Consider the following 19,636-nt stretch of genomic DNA (forward strand, 5'->3'; position numbering starts at 1 on the left):
CACACGTGTGGCTCTCGCTGATCCTGGGCCAGCCCGTGGCCGTGCTCATGTATGTGCACGATTACTACGTGCTGCACTGCGCTAACCCGGGATAACCCGGGATAAACCCGGGATAACCCGGGACAACCCGGGATAACCCACAATAAACCGGCTCCCGGCACACGCGTGTGGCTCATGGACGTGCACGACTAGTACTGCTGAACCAGGTAAACCGGGATAAACCGGGATAAACCCAGGACAAACCGGCTCATGGACGTGCACGACTAGTACTGCTGAACTGGAATAAACCCGGCATGAACTGGGATAAACCCGGGATAAAACCAGGATAAACCGGGACAGAGCCGGGACACCCGTGGAACTCCTCCAAACCCCACCCAGGGAATCCCGGGACCCCAAATCCTCCCGGGACAGACCCGGGACAGCCCCGAACCTTCTTTGGGATCCCCAAATCCTCCCTGGGACTGACCCGGGACAAACCGGGACAGACCCGGGACAGACCCGGGACAGCCCCGAACCTTCTTTGGGATCCCCAAATCCCCCCCAGGACTGACCCGGGACAAACCGGGACAGACCCGGGACAGCCCCGAACCCCCCTCAGGATCCCCAAATCCCCCCCAGGACAGACCCGGGACAAACCGGGACACACACGGGACACCGACAGCCCCACCCCGACACCGACACGGGACACCGGTACCGGGCACCGCCCCCAGCACCGCCCCCGGGACCGCGGTACCGGCACTGGCCCCGGGACCGGCCCCGGTGCTGCCCCCAACCCCCACACCGATACCGACACGGGACAGCAGCACAGGACACCGACACCCGGTACCGGTACCGACACCCGGTACCGACACCCGGTACCCGGTACCGCCATCCCCACCCGGTACCGACACCCGGTACCGACACCCGGTACCGGCACCTTCACCCGGTACCGACACCTTCACCCGGTACCGACACCCGGTACCGCCATCCCCACCCGGTACCGACACCTTCAGCCGGTACCGACACCCGGTACTGGCACCTTCAGCCGGTACCGACACCTTCACCCGGTACCGACACCTTCAGCCGGTACCGACACCCGGTACCGACACCTTCAGCCGGTACCGACACCCGGTACCGACACCTTCAGCCGGTACCGACACCCGGTACCGACACCTTCAGCCGGTACCGACACCCGGTACCGACACCTTCAGCCGGTACTGACACCCGGTACCGACACCCGGTACCGACACCTGGTACCGACACCTTCAGCCGGTACCGACACCTTCACCCGGTACCGACACCTTCACCCGGTACCGACACCCGGTACCGACACCTTCAGCCGGTACCGACACCTTCACCCGGTACCGACACCTGGTACCGACACCTTCACCCGGTACCGACACCTTCACCCGGTACCGACACCTTCACCCGGTACCGACACCCGGTACCGACACCTTCAGCCGGTACCGACACCTTCACCCGGTACCGACACCTGGTACCGACACCTTCACCCGGTACCGACACCTTCACCCGGTACCGACACCTTCACCCGGTACCGCCATCCCCACCCGGTACCGCCATCCCCACCCGGTACCGCCATCCCCACCCGGTACCGCCATCCCCACCCGGTACCGACACCCGGTACCGGCACCTTCACCCGGTACCGACACCCGGTACCGCCATCCCCACCCGGTACCGCCATCCCCACCCGGTACCGACACCCGGTACCACCATCCCCACCCGGTACCGGCACCCGGTACCGGCATCCCCACCCGGTACCGCCATCCCCACCCGGTACCGACACCCGGTACCGGCACCGGCAGCGCCGGGGCCCGGGAACGGGACCGCGGCACCGGCCGGGATGGGACCCCCAAATTTGCATATGGAAATCCCTAATCTGCATATGGAAATACAAAATTTGCATGTGTAAATACAAAATCTGCATATGGAAACCCCGGATCTACACCGGGACAGAGAGAACCGGGACAGAGCCGGGACAGGACCGGGAGAGAACCGGGACAGAGCCGGGACAGGACTGGGACAGAACCGGGACAGGACCGGGACAGAACCGGGACAGGACCGGGAGAGAACCGGGACAGGACCGGGACAGAACCGGGACAGAACCGGGACAGGACCGGGACAGAACCGGGACAGGACTGGGACAGAACCGGGAGAAGACCGGGACAGGACTGGGACAGAACCGGGAGAGAACCGGGACAGGACCGGGAGAAGACCGGGACAGAACCGGGAGAGAACCGGGACCGCATTCCCGGTCCAGTCCCGGTGCGGTTCCGTTGTAGTCCCGGTTCTACCCCGGTGCTGCAGTCGGTCCCGGTCCAGTCCCGGTGCGGTTCCGTTGCAGTCCCGGTCCCGGCCCGGTTCCGGTGCGGTTGCGTTTCTGTCCCGGTGCGGTCCCGGCTCCAGTCCCACTGCGGTTCCGGTTCTAGCCCGGTGCTGCAGTCGGTCCCGGTTCTGTCCCGGTCCTGTCCCGGTGCAGTCCCGGTTCCAGTCCCACTGCGGTTCCGGTTCTACCCCGGTGCTGCAGTCGGTCCCGGTTCTGTCCCGGTTTTGTCCCGGTGCAGTCTCGGTTCCGGTCCCTCTGCGGTTCCGCTGCAGTTCCGGTTCTGTCCCGGTTCCGGTCCCATTGCGGTCCCGGTGCAGTCCCGGTTCCGGTCCCATTGCGGTTCCGCTGCGGTCTCGTTGCAGTTCCGGTTCCATCCCCGTCCTGGCCCGGTTCCGTCCCATTGCGGTCCCGGTCCCGGCCCGGTTCTGTCCCGGTTCCGGTGCGGCGGGCCGGGATTGGCTGGCCCCGCCGCCGGCCCCGCCGCCGCCCGCCCCTCCCCGCTAAAACGGCCCCGGTTCTGTCCCGGTTCTGTCCCGGTTCTGTCCCGGTCCTGTCCCGGCCCCGGGCCGGTCCTGTCCCGGTCCTGTCCCGGTTCTGTCCCGGTTCTGTCCCGGTCCTGTCCCGGTTCGGTCCCGGTTCGGTCCCGGTTCCGGTGCGGCGGGCCGGGATTGGCTGGCCCCGGCACCGGCCCCGGCACCGCCCCTCCCGCCCCCGCCGTTAAAATGGCCCCGGGCGGGCCCGGCCCGGCAAACATGGGCGGGCGGCGGTGAGCGGCGGCACCGGCACCGGGACACCGGGGACAGCGGGATACCGGGACAGCGGGGATGGAGGGGACAGCGGGATACCGGGACACCGGGGACACCGGGGACAGCGGGGATACCGGGGATGGAGGGGGGACACCGGGACACCGGGGACAGCGGGGACAGCGGGGACAGCAGGGACAGCAGGGACAGCGGGGATGGAGGGGACACCGGGACAGCGGGGACAGCGGGGACACCGGGGATACCGGGGACGGAGGGGGGACAGCGGGACACCTGGGACAGCGGGGACACCGGGGATACCGGGGATGGAGGGGGGACACCGGGACACCGGGGACAGCGGGGACAGCGGGGATACCGGGGACAGCGGGGACAGCGAGGATACCGGGGATGGAGGGGACACCGGGACAGCGGGGACAGCGGGGACAGCGGGGATACCGGGGATGGAGGGGGGACACCGGGACAGCGGGACAGCGGGGATGGAGGGGGGACACCGGGGATACCGGGAGGACAGCGGGGACAGAGGGGGCACCGGGACAGACAGGCGGGACACCGGGGATAGAGGGGACGGGGGGGGACACCGGAGATACCGGGGGATGGAGGCGACAGCGGGGACAGCGGGGGGACACCGGGACAGACAGGCGGGACACCGGGGATAGAGGGGACGGGGGGGGACACCGGGGGGATGGAGGCGACAGCGGGGACAGCGGGGGGACACCGCGGATGGACGGGGGACACCGGGGACACGGCGGCGACACCGGGGATAGGGGACAGAGGAGGAACGGGGGGACACCGGAGGGACACTGGGGGGACACCGGGGGGGACAGAGGGGACACCGAGGGGACACCGAGGGGACATCGCGGACACCGGGAGGACAGGGGGGACACCGAGGGGACACACCGGGGACACACCGGGACACGCGGAGGTGGCAGCGGGGGGGTCCTGGCGGCTCTCGGGGTGTCCCGGGAGCCGCGCGGGGATTTTGGGGACCGGGGGGGCCTCAGGGTGGCACCGGGGGTGACAATGGGGACAACGGCACCGGGGGTGACAGAGGGGACAACGGCAGCGGGTGGCACTTGGGGACCCGGGATGGCACCGGGTGGCACCGGGGGTGACAATGGTGACAGTGGTGACAGTGGTGACAGTGGTGACAATGGCACCGGGGGGGTGACAGTGGTGACAATGGTGCCAGAGGTGACACCGGTGACAGTGTCCCTGTCCCCGGGGGGAGGTGACACCGGTGACAATGGTGACAGTGTCCCTGTCCCCGGGAGGTGACATTGGTGACACCGGTGACAATAGTGACAGTGTCCCTGTCCCCGGGGGGAGGTGACACCGGTGACAGTGTCCCCGGGGGGAGGTGACACTGATGACAATAGTGACAGTGTCCCTGTCCCTGGGGAGGTGACACTGGTGACACCGGTGACAGTGTCCCTGTCCCCGGGAGGTGCCACCGGTGCCACCGGTGCCCTGTCCCCGGGGGGAGGTAACACTGGTGACACTGGTGACACCGGTGCCAGTGTCCCTGTCCCCGGGGGGAGGTGACACCGATGACAATGGTGCCAATGGTGTCCCTGTCGCCGGGAGGTGCCACCGGTGCCACCGGTGCCCTGTCCCCGGGGGGAGGTGACACTGGTGACACTGGTGACACGGGTGACAGTGTCCCTGTCCCCGGGAGGTGCCACCGGTGCCACCGGTGCCCTGTCCCCGCAGGCTCCCGGCTCTGGCCGCTCTCACCGTCCTGCTCCTCGTGGCCGCCGCGGCGAGCGATGGTGAGGGGGGGGCGGGGGGCGCCATTCTGGGGGTCCCGCGGTGCCACCCCCGGTGCCACCCCCGGTGCCACCCGGTGCCACCCCCCTGTCCCCGCAGGTCCCCCGGGTCGCCTGGAGGTGGCGCTGTCGGGGGAGGGGCAGAGCCCGGGTGAGGCCGGGGGGGAGTTGGGGACCCCCCGAATTTGGGGGGGTCGGGGGGGGGGGTTTGGGGACACCACGGGGACATCGTGTCCCCCCCAATGTCCCCAATGTCCCCAATGTCCCCAATATCCCCCCAATGTCCCCAGTGTCCCCCAATGTCCCCCCAATGTCCCCAATGTCCCCAATGTCCCCCAATGTCCCCCCAATGTCCCCCCAATGTCCCCAATGTCCCCAATGTCCCCAGTGTCCCCAATGTCCCCAATGTCCCCAATGTCCCCAATGTCCCCAATGTCCCCAATGTCCCCCAATGTCCCCCAGTGTCCCCAATGTCCCCAATGTCCCCAATGTCCCCAGTGTCCCCAATGTCCCCCCAATGTCCCCCCAATGTCCCCCCAATGTCCCCCCAATGTCCCCAATGTCCCCAATGTCCCCAATGTCCCCAATGTCCCCAATGTCCCCCAATGTCCCCCAGTGTCCCCAATGTCCCCAATGTCCCCAATGTCCCCAGTGTCCCCAATGTCCCCAATGTCCCCAGTGTCCCCAATGTCCCCCCAATGTCCCCAGTGTCCCCAATGTCCCCCAATGTCCCCCCAATGTCCCCCCAGAGCCCCCCGGGCCCGCCAGGCTGGAGGCGTCGGGAGAGAGTGAGTGGGGACCCCCCCGGGAGCTCCAAACCCCCCCGGACACCCCAAAAAACACCCGGGGACCCCAAAACCCCCCCAGGACACCCCAAAAACTCCCCGGGAACCCCAAAATCCACAGGGGAACCCAAAACCCTCCTGACTCCACCTGGGACCCCAAAACCCCCCCAGGACACCCCAAAAACTCCCCGGGAACCCCAAAACCAAACGGACACCCCAAAAACGCCCCGGGGACCCCAAAAACGTCCTGACCCCCCTGGGAACCCCAAAAACACCCCCGGACACCCCAAAAAAGCCCCGGGGGACCCCAAACCCCCCCGGAACCCCAAAATCGCCTCGGGGACCCCAAAAACTCCCCGGGGACCCCAAAAACCTCCTGACCGCTCCGGGACACCCCAAAAACCATCCTGGGGACCCCAAAAACTTCCCCGGGACCTGAAAAACCACCCGGGGACCCCAAAAAAGCCTCCGGGGACCCCAAACCCGCCTCAGAGACCCCAAATTCCTCTTGACGCCCCGGGGACCCCAAAATCTCCCCCGGGGACCCCAAATTCCTCCTGACCCCCCCCAGGTGATCTCAGCACCCCGGCACAGCTGGGCAAAGGTAGGGGCACCCCAAAAATGGGCACCCAAAACGGGCACCCCAAAAACGGGCACCCCAAAAATGGGCACCCAAAACGGGCACCCCAAAAACGGGCACCCCAAAAATGGGGATGGGGACCCCAAAATGGGGATGGGCACCCCAAAATGGGCACCCCAAAAATCGGGTTAGGGACCCCCAAAATGGGCACCCCAAAAATGGGGGTGGGCACCCCAAAAATGGGGATGGGGACCCCAAAATGGGGGTGGGCACCCCAAAATAAGCACCCCAAAATGGGCACCCCAAAAATGGGGGTGGGGACCCCAATAATCGGGTTAGGGACCCCCAAAATGGGGGTGGGGACCCCAAAAATGAGCACCCCCAAAATGGGCACCCCAAAAATGGGCACCCAAAAAATCGGGTTAGGGACCCCAAAAATTGGAACGGGCACCACAAAAATGGGGGTGGGGATCCCAAAAATGGGGGTGGGGACCCCAAAAATGGGCACGGGACCCCCAAAAATGGGCACGGGGACGCCAAAATTGGGGTAGAGACCCTAAAAATGGGGACAGGGACCCCAAAATGGGGGTGGGGGTCCCAAAAATGGGGGTCGGGACCCCAAAATGGTGGTGGGGACCCCAAAAATGGGGATGCAGATCCCAAAATGGGGGCCGGGACCCCCGAAATTTAGGACAAGAATGTCAAAAATGGGCACGGGGACCCCAAAATAGAGATGGGGACCCCAAACCGGGGCCGGGGACCCCAAAAAAGGGGGTGGGGGGCCCCAAAATGGGGGTGGGGGACCCCAAAATGGGGGTGGGGACCCCAAAATGGGGGTGGGGGACCCCAAAATGGGGTGGGGGACCCCAAAATGGGGTGGGGACCCCAAAATGGGGGTGGGGGGTTCCAAAATGGGGGTGAGGGACCCCAAAAATGGGACGGGGACCCCAAACCGGGGCCGGGGCCCCCCCAATCCCCTCCGCGGTGCCCCCCCCAGCTGTGACGTCACTCGCCATCCCGGGGTCCCCGCTGGCCCCCGAGCCCCGGGACCCCCAAATTGGGGGCGGCTCCAGCCCCGAGAGCGGCTCCGACAGCGCCGCCCCCCGCGGGGCGCCCCCAGGTCAGGGGACCCCGAATTGGGGAGGGGGCCCGAAATGGGGGGGGCCCGAAATGGGGAGGGGTCCCGAAATGGGGAGGGGGTCCCGAAATGGGGAGGGGGCCCGAAATGGGGGGGAGGGGTCCCCAAAACGGGGAGGGGTCCCGAAATGGGGAGGGGGCCCGAAATGGGGGGGGCCCGAAATGGGGAGGGGTCCCGAAATGGGGGGGGGTCCGAAATGGGGGGGGGCTCCCCAAAACGGGGAGGGGGCTCAAAGTGATGGGGGGGGCCCAAAAATGGGGGGGGGGGGGGCCGAATTGGGGAGGGGGTCCCGAAATGGGGAGGGGGCCCAAATTGATGGGGGGGGCCAAAAATGGGGGGGCCCGAATTGGGGAGGGGGTCCCGAAATGGGGGGACCCCGAATTGGGGAGGGGGCCCGAAATGGGGAGGGGGTCCCGAATGATGGGGAGGGGGTCCCAAAACAGGGAGGGGGTCCCAAAATGGGGAGGGGGCCCGAATTGGGGAGGGGGTCCCGAAATGGGGAGGGGGCCTAAAGTGATGGGGGGGGCCCAAAAATGGGGGGGGCCGAAATGGGGAGGGGGTCCCGAATGATGGGCGGGGGGTCCCCAAAATGGGGAGAGGTCCCAAAAGTTGGGGGGGGTCCCCAAAATGAGGAGGGGTCCTCAAAGTTGGGGAGGGGCCCCGAAGTGGGGAGGGGGCCCAAAAGTTGGGGAGGGGTTCCCGAGATGGGGAGGGGGCCCGAATGATGGGGGGGGCCGAAAATGGGGAGGGGTCTCAAAATGGGAAGGGGTCCTCAAAATGGGGAGGGGGCCCGAATGATGGGGAGGGGTTCCCAAAAGTTGGGGAGGGGTCTCCGAAATGGGGAGGGGGCCCAAAAGTTGGGGAGTGGTCCCGAAAGTTGGGGAGGGGGCCCCGAAGTGATGGGGAGGGGGCCCCAAAATGGGGAGGGGGTCCCAAATGGGGAGGGGTCCACAAAGTTGGGGAGGGGTCCCGCAAATGGGGAGGGGGCCCAAAGTGGGGAGGGGGCACGAATGATGGGGGGGGGCCGAAAATGGGGAGGGGTCCCCCAAGTTGGGGAGGGGGGTCTCGATAATGGGGAGGGGTCCCTAAAGTGGGAGGGGTCCCCGAAGTTGGGGGGGGGGGCCCAAAATGGGGAGGGGGTTCCAAATGGGGAGGCGTCCCTGGAATTTGGGGAGGGGGTCTCAGTTTTTTGGGGGTGTTCTCTGGATTTTGGGGAGGGGTCTCTGGATTTTGGGGGGGGTCTCTGGAATTTGGGGGGGGGTTCTCTGGATTTTGGGGAGGGGTCTCAGAATTTGGGGAGGGGTCTCTGGATTTGGGGAGGGGTCTCTGGAATTTGGGGGGTGGTCTCTGGATTTTGGGGAGGGGTCCCAAAAGTTGGGGAGGGGTCCCTGGAATTTGGGGAGGGGTCTCAGAATTTGGGGAGGGGTCTCTGGATTTGGGGAGGGGTCTCTGGATTTGGGGAGGGGTCTCAGGCCTCACTGTCCCCTCCCCCCCAGGGCCCCTCTCCGATGGCCCCGCCCAGTCCAGCGAGTCCGAGGAGGGTGAGACCCCAGACCCAAATTAATTAACCTCCGAGACCCCAGACCCAAATTAATTAACCCCGAGACCCCAGACCCAAATTAAATAACCCCCGAGCCCCCAGACCCAAATTAATTAACCCCGAGACCCCAGACCCAAATTAAATAACTTCCGAGCCCCCAGACCCAAATTAATTAACCCCGAAACCCCAGACCCAAATTAAATAACTCCCGAGCCCCCAGACCCAAATTAATTAACCCCGAGACCCCAGACCCAAATTAAATAACTCCCGAGCCCCCAGACCCAAATTAATTAACCCCCGAGCCCCCAGCCCCAAATCCCGACCCGGGGATCCCGGGGGTCCCCAAAGCCCCCAGCCCCAAATCCCAACCCGGGGGTCCCTAGAGCCCCCAGCCCCAAATCCCGGCCCGGGGGTCCCGGGGGTCCCCGGAGCCCCCAGCCCCAAATCCCAACCTGGGGGTCCCCAAATCCCGACCCGGGGGTCCCTAGAGCCCCCAGCCCCAAATCCCGGCCCGGGGGTCCCGGGGGTCCCCGGAGCCCCCAGCCCCAAATCCCAACCTGGGGGTCCCGGGGGTTCCCAAAGCCCCCAGCCCCAAATCCCGACCCGGGGGTCCCGGGGATCCCCAAATCCCAACCTGGGGGTCCCGGGGGTTCCCAAAGCCCCCAGCCCCAAATCCCGACCCGGGGGTCTCGGGGGTCGGGGTGGCCCCGCCCTGTCCTTGTCCCCAGGGGGCGCTGGGGACACCGGGGGGACATGGGGAGGGGACACCGGGGACATTGGGGGGTGACAAAGGGGGTGGCCACGGGGACAGGGGGACACGGGACAGGGTGGGGACACGGGACACCTGGGGGGGGTTGGGGTGACAGGGGACAGGGTGACACGGGGTGGGACGGTGCTGGGGACAGAGGGGACCCAGGGGGGACCCAAAGGTGACAGAGGGGACCCAGAGGGGACAGAGGGGACCCAAAGGTGACAGAGGGGACCCAGAGGGGACCCAGAGGGGACCCAAAGGTGACAGAGGGGACCCAGAGGGGACAGAGGGGACCCAGGGGGGACCCAAAGGTGACAGAGGGGACCCAGAGGGGACAGAGGGGACAGAGGTGACCCAGAGGGGACAGAGGGGACCCAGGGGGGACCCAAAGGTGACAGAGGGGACCCAGGGGGGACAGAGGGGACCCAAAGGGGACCCAGGGGGGACCCAAAGGTGACAGAGGGGACCCAGAGGGGACAGAGGGGACCCAAAGGGGACCCAGAGATGACCCAGAGGGGACAGAGGGGACCCAGAGGGGACCCAAAGGTGACAGAGGGGACCCAAAGGGGACCCAGAGGGGACAGAGGGGACCCAGAGGGGACAGAGGGGACCCAGAGGGGACCCAAAGGTGACAGAGGGGACCCAAAGGGGACCCAGAGGGGACAGAGGGGACCCAGAGGGGACAGAGGTGACCCAGAGGGGACAGAGGGGACCCAGGGGGGACCCAAAGGTGACAGAGGGGACCCAAAGGGGACCCAGAGGGGACAGAGGGGACCCAGAGGGGACAGAGGTGACCCAGAGGTGAGCCAGGTGACAGAGGTGACATGAGGTGGGACAATGTTAAGGAGATGACCCAGAGGTGACCCAGGTGGCCCAGATGTGACCTCACTGTCCCCGCAGGTCTCTGACGCCGCCGCTCCCGATGGATTCTCCCGTGGGACCTTCCACGAGTGTCCCCAATGTCCCTCCCAATGTCCCCAAGTGTCCCCCCATGTCCCCAAGTGTCCCCAATCTGTCTCCCCCGATGTCCCCAAGTGTCCCCGCGGTGTCCCCGGGCCGGGGGGCCCTGGGGGTGGCCGCACCCCCCCGTGTGTCCCCCCGAGCCCCCAACCCCAAATAAAAACCTGCAGAGCCACCGGAGGGACACTGGGGACAATGGGGGGGATATTGGGGGGGATTGGGGACATTGGGGGACATTGGGGACATTGGGGACATTGGGGGGACATTGGGGACATTGGGGACATTGGGGACATTGGGGACATTGGGGGGACATTGGGGGGACATTGGGGGACATTGGGGGGACATTGGGGGGACATTGGGGACATTGGGGGGACATTGGGGACATTGGGGACATTGGGGACATTGGGGACATTGGGGGGACATTGGGGGGACATTGGGGGGACATTGGGGACACTGGGGGGACATTGGGGACATTGGGGACATTGGGGTGACCCCGGGGTGACCCTGGGGGTGCCGAGGTGTTTCCGGGGGATTTTGGGGCTCCTCCTCAGCTCGGGATTGGCTGAACCCGCCCAGCCCCCCCCGAGGGACCCGGGGGGGGGCAGGGAATGGGGGAATTCCCGGATATTCCTGGAGGGGAATTCCCAACCCCGGATCCCAATTCCCAACCCCGGATCCCAATCCCCGAATTCCCAACCCCGGATCCCAATCCCCGAATTCCCGGATCCCAATTCCGAACCCTGGATCCCAATTCCCGAATTCCCGGATCCCAATCCCCGAATTCCCGGATCCCAATCCCCGAATTCCCAGATCCCAATTCCCAACCCCAGATCCCAATTCCGAACCCCGGATCCCAATTCCCGAATTCCCGGATCCCAATTCCGAACCCCGGATCCCAATTCCCGAATTCCCAGATCCCAATTCCCAACTCTGGATCCCAATTCCCGAATTCCCGGATCCCAATTCCCAACTCCGGATCCCAATTCCCAAATTCCTGGATCCCAATCCCCGAATTCCCGGATCCCAATTCCCGAATTCCCAGATCCCAATCCCCGAATTCCCAGATCCCAATCCCCGAATTCCCGGATCCCAATCCCCGAATTCCCAGATCCCAATTCCCGAATTCCCGGATCCCAATTCCCGGCGCCGGATTTCTCCGTTGCTTCCCAACCCCCCCTTCCCCCCGGGAAGACGGAAAATTCGGGAAGCGGCGGAGCCGAGCTTTTATGGAGATCTGGGCGTGGGCAGCACGCGGAATTTCGGCATTCCCACCCGGATCCCGACATTCCCACATGGAATTTGGGCATTCCCACATGGATCCCAATGTTCCCACGTGGAATTTCGGCATTCCCACACAGATCCCGGCGCTCCAATGCGGAATTTCAGTGTTCCCACACGGATCCCGACATTCCCACATGGGATCCCGGCGCTCCCACGTGGAATTTTGGCATTCCCACACGTGATCCCAGAATTCCCATGTTGGATCCCGACATTCCCACACGGAATTTCGGCATTCCCACATGGGATTCCAGCGAGATCCTCCAGAATTCCAGCAGGATCCCTCCAAAATTTCAGCGGGATCCCCCGAAATTCCAGCGGGATTTCCCAAAATTCCACTGGGCTTTCCCAGAATCTGAGCAGGATCCACCAGAATTCCTGAAGTATCCCCCGGAATTCCAGCAGGATCCCCCAAAATTCCAGTGGGGTCTCCTCAGAATTCCAGCAGGATCTCCTGGAAATCCAGCAGGAGCCCCCCAAAATTCCAGCAGGATCCCCCAAAATTCCATCATGACTCCCTGGAATTCCTGCGGGATCCTCCAAAATTCCAGCAGACTCCCCAGAATTCCGGCAGAATCCTCCAAAAGTCCAGCAGGATTTCCCAAAATTCCAGCAGACTCCCCAGAATTCCGGCAGAATCCTCCAAAATCCCAGCGGATACCCCAAAATTCCAGCGGGATCTCCTCAGAATTCCAGCGGGATCGCCCAGAGCGGAGCAGGGAATAAAAACCGGGAATGCCCAAAGCAGGAATTGGGGGTCCCAATGGATTCCGGGGCTCCCATGGATTTTGGGATCCCACGGGATTTTGGGATCCCACGGGATTTGGGGTCCAGTGGGATTTGGGCAGTGCCAGGTTTTGGGATCCCACGGGATTTTGGGATCCCGTTGGATTTTGGGATCCTGTCTGGATTTTGGGGTCCCATTGGATTTTGGGATCCCGTTGGATTTTGGGATCCTATTGGATTTTGGGATCCTGTCTAGATTTTGGGATCCCGTTGGATTTTGGGATCCCGTTGGATTTTGGGATCTCACTGGATTTTGGGATCCTGTCTGGATTTTGGGATCCTGTTGGATTTTGGGATCCCATTGGATTTTGGGATCCTGTCTGGATTTTGGGATCCCATTGGATTTTGGGATCCTGTCTGGATTTTGGGATCTCACTGGATTTTGGGATCTCACTGGATTTTGGGATCCCGTTGGATTTTGGGATCCCGTTGGATTTTGGGATCCCATTGGATTTTGGGATCCTGTCTGGATTTTGGGATCTCACTGGATTTTGGGATCTCACTGGATTTTGGGATCCCGTTGGATTTTGGGATCCCGTTGGATTTTGGGATCCTGTCTAGATTTTGGGATCTCACTGGATTTTGGGATCTCACTGGATTTTGGGATCCCGTTGGATTTTGGGATCCCGTTGGATTTTGGGATCCTGTGGGATTTTGGGATCCCGTTGGATTTTGGGATCCCGTTGGATTTTGGGATCCCACGGGATTTTGGGATCCCGTTGGATTTTGGGATCTCACTCGATTTTGGGATCCCATTGGATTTTGGGATCCCGTTGGATTTTGGGATCCTGTGGGATTTTGGGATCCCGTGGGGTTCAGGCACTTCCTGGCCTTGGGGTCAGGTGGGATTTCAGGAATTTCGAGATTCCATGGATTTTGGGGTCCTGGGGAATTCCAGGTTTCCCCGGGATTTTGGGATCTGCTGGATTTGGGGATCCTGGGCGTTCCAGGTTTCCCTGGGATTTTGGGGATCCCTGGATTTCGGCCTTGGGATTTGGGAAACGCCTTGGGAGAACAAAAACCGAGGGATCCTCCGGGACCTCCTGGAATGTTCCGGAATTCCCTGGGATCCTCCGGGATCCTCCAGGAATGTTCCGGAATTCCCTGGGATCCTCCGGGATCCTCCGGGACCTCCTGGAATGTTCCGGAATTCCCTGGGATCCTCTGGGATCCTCCGGGACCTCCTGGAATGTTCCGGAATTCCCTGGGATCCTCCGGGGTCCCTCGCAATGCTCTGGGATGCTCCAGGACCTCCTGGAATGTTCCGGAATTCCCAGGGATTCTTTGGGAAGCTCTGGGATTTCTGGGATCCTTGTGATTCTCCGGGATGCTCCGGGATTTCCGGGATCTCCTGCGATTTCCCGGGATGATCCGAGATTCTCCAGGATTCCCTGCGATGGTCCAAGGTTCCCCGGGATCCTCTGGGATTTCCCGGAATTCCCCGGGATTGTTTGGGATCCTCCAGGATGCTCCAGAATGTTCCAGGATTCTCCGGGATTTCCCGGAATTCCCCGGGATTGTTTGGGATCCTCCAGGATGCTCCAGAATGTTCCAGGATCCTCCGGGATTTCCCGGAATTCCTCAGGATGTTCCAGGACCCCCTGGGATTTTCCAGGATTTGGGATCCTCCAGGATTTCCTGGGATACCCCGGGATTATTTGGGATCCTCCAGGATGTTCCAGGATCCTCCGGGATTTCCCGGAATTCCCTGGGATTATTTGGGATCCTCCAGGACGTTCCAGGACCCCCCGGGATTTGGGATCCTCCAGGATGTTCCGGGATCCTCTAGGATTTCCTGGAATTCTCCAGGACGATTTGGGATCCTCCGGGATTTCCCGGGATTCCCCGGGATTCCCCGGGATTTGGGATTCTCCGGGATTTCCCCGGGATGCTCCGAGGGCGGCGGCTCCGGGCTCAGCGCCAAGCAGGACGAGTCACGGGGGGCTCCCGTCCCTCTCCGGGATCCTTTTGGGATTTCTGGGATCCTTTTGGGATTTTTGGGATCCTTTTGGGATTTCTGGGATCCTTTTGGGATTTCTGGGATCCTTTTTGGGATCTGTCCCCGTCCCGATCCCGGATTTAGGACGCGGCCGGGTCCCGGGGCGCGGCGTCCTCGGGATACTCCTCGGGATACTCCTGGGAATACTCCTCGGGATATTCCCGGGAATATTCCTCGGGATACTCCTCGGGATAGTCGTCCCCGTCCGGGAAGCAGGGCCCCTCGCCCAGCTCGAAAAAGATGGGAAGATCCCCGGATCCGACGTCCACGGCGCTGGAATCCACCAGGAACAGCGGCTGCAGCGTGCAGGGCACCAGCTGCTTCCCTGGAAAAACGGGAATTCGGGAATGGGAATGGGAAAAATGGGATTGGGATAATGCACTGCGCAGGGCACCAGCTGCTTCCCTGGAAAAACGGGAATTCGGGAATTTGGGAATGTGGGATTGGGATAATCCACCAGGAACAGCGGCTGCAGCGTGCAGGGCACCAGCAGCTTCCCTGGAAAAACGGGAATTCGGGAATTCGGGAATGTGGGATTGGGAAAATCCACCGGGAACAGCGGCTGCAGCGTGCAGGGCACCAGCTGCTTCCCTGGAAAATCGGGAATTCGGGAATGTGGGATTGGGATAATCCACCGGGAACAGCGGCTGCAGCGTGCAGGGCACCAGCTGCTTCCCTGGAAAATCGGGAATTCGGGAATGTGGGATTGGGATAATCCACCGGGAACAGCGGCTGCAGCGTGCAGGGCACCAGCTGCTTCCCTGGAAAAACGGGAATTCGGGAATGGGAATGGGAAAAATGGGATTGGGATAATGCACTGCGCAGGGCACCAGCTGCTTCCCTGGAAAAACGGGAATTCGGGAATTCAGGAATGTGGGATTGGGAAAAATGGGATTGGGATAATGCACTGAGCAGGGCACCAGCTGCTTCCCTGGAAAAACGGGAATTTGGGAATTCGGGAATGTGGGATTGGGATAATCCACCAGGAACAGCGGCTGCAGCGTGCAGGGCACCAGCTGCTTCCCTGGAAAAACGGGAATTTGGGAATGTGGGATTGGGATAATCCACCAGGAACAGCGGCTGCAGCGTGCAGGGCAGCAGCTGCTTCCCTGGAAAATCGGGAATTCGGGAATGTGGGATTGGGAACGTGGGATGGGGATAATGCACCAGGAACAAATCCAGGAATGTCGGGATGGACAGACGGGAATGTTTGGGATGATCCCAGCTCCAGGCTGGAATTCCAGGAGAGTTTGGGTGGGAAGAGGCTCCCATGCCATGATCCCAATCCCAATCCCAATCCCAATCCCAATCCCAATCCAATCCTAATCCAATCCAATCCCAATCTCAATCCCAATCCCAATCCCAATCCCATCCCAATCCCATCCCAATCCCATCCCAATCCCATCCCAATCCCATCCCAATCCAAATCCCAATCCCAATCCCAATCCCAATCCAAATCCCAATCCCAATCCCAATCCAAATCCCAATCCCAATCCCAATCCCAATCCCAGCCTCATTCCCAACCTGGATCCCAACCCCAATCCCACACAAATACTGGAGTCCCCCCATTCCCAAAAATCCCAAAATTCCTGTGGGAATACTGGAGTCCCCCATTCCCAAAATTCCCATTGGAATACTGGAGTCCCCCATTCCCAAATATCCCAAAAATCCCCAAATTCCCATTGGAATACTGGAGTCTCCCATTCCCAAAAATCCCAAATCCCAAATTCCCATTGGGATAGCAGAGTCCCCCATTCCCAAAAACAAAACCAAAAAAATCCCAAAATTCCCATTCTGGTACCGGAGTCCCCCATTCCCAAGTATCCCAAAATTCCCAAATTCCCAGAATTCCCGCGGGAGTACCGGAGTCCCCCATTCCCAAGTATCCCAAAATTCCCAAATTCCCAGAATTCCCGCGGGAGTACCGGAGTCGCCGGCGCCGGGCTCGGCCTCGGCGGGTTTCTGCTGCTCCTGGTTGGAGAGGAGATCCTGGATCTGCCGGAATTCCGGGAATCATTTCCGCCCATCCCGAACTTTTGGGGCTTTCCGAGGGGTCCCAAACGTTCCCAAAAAATGATCCCGGGGGGGAAAATCCCGGGAATGGGGCGGAGTCGGGACAGATGGGAGCGGTCCCGGAGCAGATCCCGATCCCGATCCCGATCCCAACCGTGATCCCGACCCTGATCCTGGTCCTGGTCCCGATTCCAGCCCCAATCCCCATCCCAATCCCATTCCCAATCCTGATCCCAATCCCAATCCCAGCCCTGACCCCAATCCTGATCCTGGTCCCGATCCCAACCCTGATCCCGATCCCAATCCCATTCCCAACCCTGATCCCAATCCTGATCCCAAATCCCAATCCCAGACCCGATCCCGATTCCAGTCCCGATCCTAATCCCAAATCCCATTCCCAACCTTGATCCCAATCCGAACCCTGACCCCCATCCCAATCCCATTCCCAACCCTGATCCCGATCCTGATCCCGATTCCAGCCCCAATCCAAATCCCATTCCCAATCCTGATCCCAATCCCAATCCCAATCCCGACCCTGATCCCATTCCCAATTCCAATCCCATTCCCAACCCTGATCCCAATCCTGATCCCGATCCCATTCCCAACCCTGATCCCGATCCTGATCCCAGTCCCGATTCCAGTCCTGATCCTCATTCCAACTCCAGTCCCAATCCCAGCCCTGACCCCAATCCCAGCTTTGATCCCGATCCCAATCCCAAATCCCAAATCCCAAATCCCAATCCCGATCCCGATCCCGATCCCGATCCCGATCCCAATCCCAAATCCCGATCCTAATCCCAATCCCAATCCCGATCCCAATCCCGATCCCAAATCCCGATCCCAAATCCCGATCCCAATCCCAATCCCGATCCCGATCCCGATCCCAAATCCCGATCCCGATCCCGATCCCAAATCCCGATCCCAATCCCAATCCTGATCCCAATCCCAATCCCAATCCCAAATCCCAATCCCAAATCCCAATCCCAAATCCCAATCCCAAATCCCAATCCCAAATCCCAATCCCAATCCCAAATCCCAATCCCGATCCCAATCCCAATCCCAATCCCAATCCCGATCCCGATCCCAATCCCGATCCCGATCCCAATCCCGATCCCAAATCCCGATCCCGATCCCGATCCCGATCCCAATCCCAAATCCCGATCCCAATCCCAATCCCGATCCCAAATCCCGATCCCGATCCCGATCCCAATCCCGATCCCGATCCCGATCCCGATCCCAAATCCCAATCCCGATCCCAATCCCAATCCCAATCCCGATCCCGATCCCAATCCCGATCCCGATCCCGATCCCAATCCCGATCCCGATCCCGATCCCAAATCCCAATCCCGATCCCAAATCCCAATCCCAATCCCAATCCCGATCCCGATCCCGATCCCAAATCCCAATCCCAATCCCAATCCCGATCCCGATCCCGATCCCAAATCCCAATCCCGATCCCAATCCCAATCCCAATCCCGATCCCGATCCCAATCCCGATCCCGATCCCAAATCCCGATCCCAAATCCCGATCCCAATCCCAATCCCGATCCAAATCCCAATCCCAATCCCAATCCCAATCCCGATCCCAATCCCGATCCCAGATTTCCCCTCTGGGCTCCGGCTCCTCCCGGCCCCAATCCCCCCCCGGTGCCGATCCCGCGGGATCGGGAATTCCCAAACGGCTCCGGGACGAGGGATCCACCCCCATCCCAAATCCCAAAAATCCCAAATCCCAAAAATCCCAAATCCCACCCCAGGAATATCCCAAAAAATCCCTTTTTGGCTTTTCCGTGGAAATTTGGGCCCCAAATCCCAGGATTTCCCCAGGGAATTCTGGAATCTGGGAAAGGGAATTCCAGGGGCTGGGAAATTGGGATTCGGGAAAATTGGGATTTGGGAATTTCAGGGGCTGGAATTCCAGGATTTGGGAATTCCAGGATTTGGGAATTCCAGGGGCTGGGAATTCGGGGATTTAGGGAATTCCAGGGGCGGGAATTCCTGGAATTTGGGGGTTTTTGGGAATTGCAGGGGCGGGAATTCCGGGATTTTGGGAATTCCAGGGACTGGGAAATGGGGATTTGGGAATTGCAGGGGCAGGAATTCCAGGAATTCGGGGATTTTTGGGAATTGCAGGGACTGTAAATCTGGGATTTGGGAATTGCAGGGGCCGGGAATTCCGGGAATCCGGGGATTTTTGGGAATTGCGGGGGGGGGGATTCCGGGGATTCCGGGATTTTTGGGAATTGCAGAGCCGGGAATTCCAGGAATCCGGGGATTTTTGGGAATTGCAGGGGGGGATTCCGGGGATTCCGGGATTTTTGGGAATTGCAGGGGCCGGGAATTCTGGGAATTTCGGGATTTTTGGGAATTCTAGGGACTGGGAAATGGGGATTTGGGAATTGCAGGGGGGGGAATTCCGGGAATTTGGGGATTTTTGGGAATTGCAGGGGGGGGAATTCCGGGAATTTGGGGATTTTTGGGAATTGCAGGGGGGGAATTCCGGGAATTTGGGGATTTTTGGGAATGGGGCTCACGCTGGCCAGGCCGCTGTCCAGGTCCGGCAGCGCCACCTCCGGCACGGCCACGGCCGGGCTGAAGAGCTGCGGAGAGCGGGAACGGCGTCGGAATCCCGGGAATTCCCGGGAAAAACCCACCCCAACCGGGAATTCCCGGGAAAAACCCGCCCCAACCGGGAATTCCCGGGAAAAACCCAACCCAACCGGGAATTCCCGGGAAAAATCCACCCCAACCAGGAATTCCCGGGAAAAACCCAACCCAAACCAGGGAATTCCCGGGAAAAACCCAACCCAACCGGGAATTCCCGGGAAAAATCCACCCCAACCGGGAATTCCCGGGAAAAATCCACCCCAACCGGGAATTCCCGGGAAAAACCCAACCCAACCGGGAATTCCCGGGAAAAATCCACCCCAACCGGGAATTCCCGGGAAAAATCCAC

The 19,636-nt window shown here is 61.6% G+C and overlaps 1 protein-coding gene across 2 annotated transcripts; it reads left to right on the forward strand.

The window, feature by feature from the left end:
• Positions 1-3,033: 3,033 nt before the first annotated feature.
• LOC144246325 (uncharacterized) lies at positions 3,034-10,779 on the forward strand. 2 transcript variants are annotated; one of them, XM_077783512.1, is made up of 8 exons: positions 3,040-3,089; positions 4,795-4,853; positions 4,951-5,001; positions 5,600-5,638; positions 6,207-6,239; positions 7,213-7,335; positions 8,850-8,894; positions 10,545-10,779. In XM_077783512.1, exons 1-8 carry the CDS (start codon positions 3,046-3,048, stop codon positions 10,550-10,552), a joined length of 402 nt encoding a protein of 133 aa, XP_077639638.1. In that variant the 5' UTR covers positions 3,040-3,045; the 3' UTR covers positions 10,553-10,779. The 2 variants fall into 2 exon arrangements, with proteins under 2 accessions (XP_077639656.1, XP_077639638.1); XM_077783530.1 differs by lacking the exon at positions 4,951-5,001 and having other exon boundaries at positions 3,034-3,089.
• The last annotated feature ends 8,857 nt before the right edge of the window (positions 10,780-19,636 follow it).

The sequence above is a fragment of the Lonchura striata genome, chromosome 1 (genome assembly GCF_046129695.1).
Source record: "Lonchura striata isolate bLonStr1 chromosome 1, bLonStr1.mat, whole genome shotgun sequence".
Classification (NCBI taxonomy): Eukaryota; Metazoa; Chordata; class Aves; order Passeriformes; family Estrildidae; genus Lonchura; species Lonchura striata.